General features: G+C 53.8%; 1 protein-coding gene across 2 annotated transcripts in view; it reads left to right on the forward strand.

Moving 5' to 3' along the window:
* Positions 1–210: 210 nt before the first annotated feature.
* The window catches only part of HK2 (hexokinase 2), a 60489-nt gene continuing 55473 nt past the window's right edge, over positions 211–5226 (forward strand). Inside the window, exon 1 of one of the 2 annotated variants that reach the window (XM_034659425.1) lies at positions 211–739. In XM_034659425.1, coding sequence (XP_034515316.1) covers positions 677–739 — 63 coding nt within the window. In that variant the 5' untranslated portion in view covers positions 211–676. The remainder of the gene's footprint in view (positions 740–5226) is intronic. The other variant, XM_002921461.4, reaches the window with a different exon arrangement.

Raw genomic sequence — 5226 nt, forward strand, 5'->3', positions numbered from 1 at the left:
ACGGACCACACGTCCCATCCCTGCCGCCCGGCCCCGCCCCCTGCCCCGGGCGCGCCCCTCCAGTTTCCCGGCTCGGGTGTCGGAGGGGCCGCGCCCGCGGGCCGTGCGCACGGATTGGCTGCGCCGCGGCGGCGGGCGGCCCGTGGGCGCACACACCCTCCCCGTGCAGCCAATGGGCGTGCGCGCGTCACGGACCGGGAGGCCCGCGAGCCGGCAGCCCCTCAATAAGCCACATTGTTGCACGAAACTCCAGAGCAGGAGTCCCGGGCCGCCGCTAGCGCCGCCGTGTCATCAAGCGGAGAAGATCCGTGGGCAAGAGCAGTGCGCGTGTGAGCCGTAGAGGTCCGCTCGCCCAAGTGAGACCGGACCGAGATTCTTCCCAAATTGAGCCTTTAGTGATCCTGTGGTGAAGTTAGCGCCTTGGTGGTGGGGCAACCCGACACGTCGCCAGTGGTGATTTTTGGGCGCCTTCTAGCAATCACTCCCAAAACCTGTTTCCGGAGACCCTAGACTCTCTAGGTGAGCGTGCCATCTCCTTCTTTTTGTGCCGTTCGAATTCATTGCTCCCGGCCGGGCCGCCAAGCCGGGATACAAAGCGATCGGACCGCGCTGTCCTCCTCCCCCGCACGCGCTCCAACCTCGGTTTCCCAACTCGGCGCCGTCGGGCCGCGGCAGGATGATCGCCTCGCATCTGCTCGCCTACTTCTTCACGGAGCTCAACCATGACCAAGTGCAGAAGGTAAGTAAGCGCGTACAGGGGCGGCTTGCTCGCCTTTGACAAAGTTGTGTGGTCCCCGGCCCTCACTTTGGGGTCCCGGCCGGCCGGGACTCTCCTCCTTGACTCTGCGGGGAACCACTTCCTCCCCATTCTGGGTCGAGGACGCGGAAAAAGTCAGGGCTGCCGGGAAACTCCTGGGCGCGAGGAGCCACGTCCGCTAGGCACGGGCAGGCGTGTGCGCGCGTGCGAGGAGCTGGGCTCGCGCGCCGCGCGGCTCCCTGCCTTCCTGCCACCCTGCGCGCGCTCGCGCTTTTTTTTTTTTTCCGCTGGAGGGGCGGGTCACCCGGCACGTAGTCTGAGACTGCGGGGCCCACGTGGGAGGAGCCCCCCTCTCGCAGCCGGAGTTCCGGCGAGAGCACGTGGGGGGAAAATCGTGGCCGGTGTGGGGGGGGAGGCTCTGCTGCCACGTGGGACTGCCGGGGGGCTCCTGGGCCAAAGGATCGTGTTCTGGGGACGTGCGGCTCCCCTCGGCGTTCCTCAGGGCCTCGCGGAGGTGCGTTTGGGGAGAGGCGGATCCGGGAAGGAGCTGGAACAGCGGCGGAGAAACGCCGCCCGCCGCTCCCCTTCCCCGGAACTGAGGCGCCCGGAACTGAGGCCCTGCGAGGGGCGTACATTCCCCCACAGATGTGCCTCGGGACGGCCGGGCCTTGAGTCCCCGGCGCCCTCCTCCAAGAAGGGGGCGAACTTTGGTGGATACTTACGGTGCTACTAAAAGTTACACGAAGGGTCCCCTCCCCCTTCCCCGTGTTCCTGTCTTCTTTGAAAAGTTTTCGTTAGGTAAACGAGCTTTTTCCTGCCGGAGACTCCGCCAGGTCTGCCCACCTCGCGGTCCGCAGCCCCCCCAGCCAAAGCTCTCCGGCTAGGTCATTTACATAAGAAAGAGCTTCTGGCCCCGCGGGGAGCCAAGCTCTGGGTGCCTCCGGGTATGGGGTGGGGGTGGGGCTGGGCCCGAGGCGCTATCACTCTGGAGAGCATTGAGTTTCTGAAATACTCGGGATTTCAGGATTGGCACCTGACCCTGGACCTCGCTAAGACTTGGGAAGAGGGGATGGGCTGAGGCGGGGGCGGGGGGGGGGCGGCGGGGTCCAGAGCTGTGAGGCAGTGACAGCGTTGCTTAATTACATACTTGAAATTTCTGTGTCTTAGCGGGAATACATTTGGGAGAGTCTTAGCGGGAATACATTTGGGAGAGTGTCTTGACGTAATTGTTCAGTGCCACGACCTGCTCGTATCATACTCCCATTCTGGGGATTCTGAGAGCAAAGAAGAGGATGGTGGGTTACCCTCATGGTGCTTTCAGAGCCGTGGCAGATGAACCCCCAAATAAAATATGGCAATACTTAGTCTCAGACTGGAGTAGAGAGGAGAGGGGGGCTGGTTGAGTTGAGTACTCTGCTTATAAATACGACCGTTGCTCTCCTTCCTGGGATGTGGCTCTGCTCTGCACTGGGATTCAGTTTGTTAAAGAATGTGTCTGTGAACCGGCAGGATCTTGGCAACTTCTTTGGGCTTCTCTGCCCAAGAAGTGAGTTAACCCTTGGGGAAGACTCATCCCTTGGCAAATCCTAAAGTAGGAAACTGGAGGATTATTAATCAAGGGAGGTCTTCTCAGTTGTGTGAATATCACTCCAGGACGTTTTAATTCTTACACCAGTTTACTCTCTGTAATCCAGAGGAAGGACGCTAAGACTCAGACTGTCTTGGTATGGATTGGGAGTCATCTCTTTGGTCCCAGAGTGGAAAGAGAATAAGCCGGGGTATCTGGAAATAAGTTCTAATCTCAGTTTGTGATTTATTAACTGCAGGACCCTGAGCAAGTCGCTCTACCTCTTTGGACTGTGGGTTTCTTGTTGTAAAACAGGAGTGACAGCAGCAGCCTTGTCCACTGCAGGAGTTGTGATGATCAAACAGGTTAATGTAGACATGTCTTTTTTGTAGGCTACTCTTACCTACACTCACAGCTTCCTTTTAGCCTGTGAAGTGTCTGCGTGGACCCTGGGTGTATTTCCTCTAAATTACCAACGGGGGCAGAATAGAGTCAGGCCTTTAATTTACCAGTGTCGGAACCTGGGACTTGGCCTCCAGGCTTAGATGAGCAAAGCTCTTTGATTCCAGCTGCCATCCGATAGGAAGTAGGAAGAGAACCAGAGAATATTTTGGAAGCATCTTTTCTTTTCTTTTTTTTTAAGTAGACTCCACTGTACATCCACAGTGGAGCCCAGTGTGGGGGCTTGAACTCATGACCTTGAGATCAGGACACTTAACCAAGTGAGCCACCCAGGTGTCCCTGGAAGCCTCTTTTCCAGTTGCTGCTACAAGGATGAATTAGGAGAAAAAGATGAAGTTTGAGTTTAACTTTAGAGAGTCTTTTGAAAAGGTCTTGATTTAGACTCTTCTGAAATCCCCATTACCTTACATATTCTGGGTTGTAGTCAGAGGCTTGGAAAACTTAGATCCACCTACCTAGAACTAGCCCCTCCCCCTCCCACTTGTCTCCTGATGGACAAGTCCAGTGTTTTGTACCATCAGGAGGAGAGTAAGGGTTATTTGCTCACATTTGCTGATCGACACTTTGAAAGTCGGGAGCAAACACATATGGCATCTACTAGTTTAAGCTCTTCATGTATGTTAGCTCAAGAATGTTCGCAACAACCTCAGAAAGCAGATGCAGTTATGATCCGCATCTCTGTTTTACTGGGAAGGAACAAAGGCACAATAACTAAGAGCTGGGAACTCAAGCCACGCAGTGGGGCTCCAGAGCCCCATGCTCTTGACCATGCTCCCCTGCTTCTGGTAACAGTAGTGGACTCCATTCTGGTCCCCGTCTGCATTCACTTTGGGACACCGGCAGCACCGTCACCCAGCATGCCCAGAAATGCAACTAGCTCTTCTCTTGGTTAAATTAATGGCACCAATACCCTCTGGCTATTCTGGCTGGGAGCTCTGGACTAATTTCATTGACTTTCCTTTCTGATCGCTACACATTTGTCAGTCAGTCTCTGGCAGAATTCAGAGGCCTCCTAGTGTTTCTCTGTTTCCAGTCTCTTTCTGCAGTGAGACTGGAACATTTCAGAAGCCTTTTAACACTGCGTACTGAATGCCCCTTGACCCCTCCATGTTCTCTACCTTCACTCTTCGAGGACTTGCATCACCATTCCTTTGAATGCCACAGTAAGCGCCTTTGCCCTATCATGGCATTCTTTTTTTAATGGGAGTTCTCATGACCAAGGTTTTTTTTTTTTTTAAGATTTTATTTGAGAGAGACAGAGCACGAGTGGGGGGGGGCAGAGAGAGAGAGGGAGAAGCAGACTCCCTGATGGGCAGGGAACCCCACACGGGGCTTGATCCCAGGACCCTGGGACCATGACCTGAGCCAAAAGCAGATGCTTAACCGACTGAGCCACCCAGGCACCCCTATCATGGCATTTTTATCGTCCCGCCATGCATCGGACTTGGTAGTTTTCAGTTCCGGTTCCATCCTTGGGGCAGGGAGAGTCCTGGCTGCTCACCTTTGTAGCCAGTTTCTGGCCACTGACGAGGTACTCAGTGAGTGTGAGGATGAGGGAGGAGTCCTTCCTGGAGACAGAAGCAGAGCAAGGGCTGCAGGAAGGGGAGGGGGGTGAAAGGCAGACTCAGGGATGGCTAGTAGGGAGCTGGAGGGGATGGGTGGATAGGGGAGGACATGAAGAAAGGCTGTGATGGGTTCTTCTTTCATCAAGTCCTGAGGCTGATTCTGAGGAGAAAGGGTGGGCGGGGGTCAGGGACACTGGGAGGGAGATAAAGAGGGTGGGAGGGTGCAGGTGTTTCCTGTCTTCCAGCAATCAAGGCTCTGTGTCCTCTGGGTGGAGAGATAGTGGATTCTTTTTATTAATTGAGGTATAGTTAACATTCGAGATACAGGATTTTTGCCTCTCAAGGAGGAGAATCAGTTTTAACCATAGAAGTGAAATGAGGTATGCATGCCTTCCTTTAGCCATTGGCTAGATTTTTTTTTAACATGCGTTAAAAAACGCATGGTGACTTATTTTCACTGGTGACTTATTTTCACTCGGGTTACGGAATATAGATAGCTCGCTTGGGCTCTTTTCTGAGTGAGGGGTGGCTTTCAACTCTGGACTTATGACATGAGGGAGTATCTTGGAAGCAGAAAATTCAACAGAGCTCCCAAGAGTTAAGAAAGGCAAGAGTTTTAATGTTTTTTGAGAACTTATTGTGGGTACCAGGACCTCTGGCTATGATGTGGGAAACTGAAACTAAGACACCTTTCAGTTGTCTGGTGAGCTAAGGCAGCAGTCAAGAGAGGGTGCCTTACCATGGGGTGAGGAGTTAGAGACCTTGATTGGGATGCCTTGAGTACCTACTATGTGCCATTAATCTTCTGATAAGGGGTTAAAGTACCAGGAGTCAACTACTGATCACAACCTTACTAAGATGATTTTTTTTTAAAA

Source organism: Ailuropoda melanoleuca, chromosome 4 (genome assembly GCF_002007445.2).
Source record: "Ailuropoda melanoleuca isolate Jingjing chromosome 4, ASM200744v2, whole genome shotgun sequence".
Taxonomy (NCBI): Eukaryota; Metazoa; Chordata; class Mammalia; order Carnivora; family Ursidae; genus Ailuropoda; species Ailuropoda melanoleuca.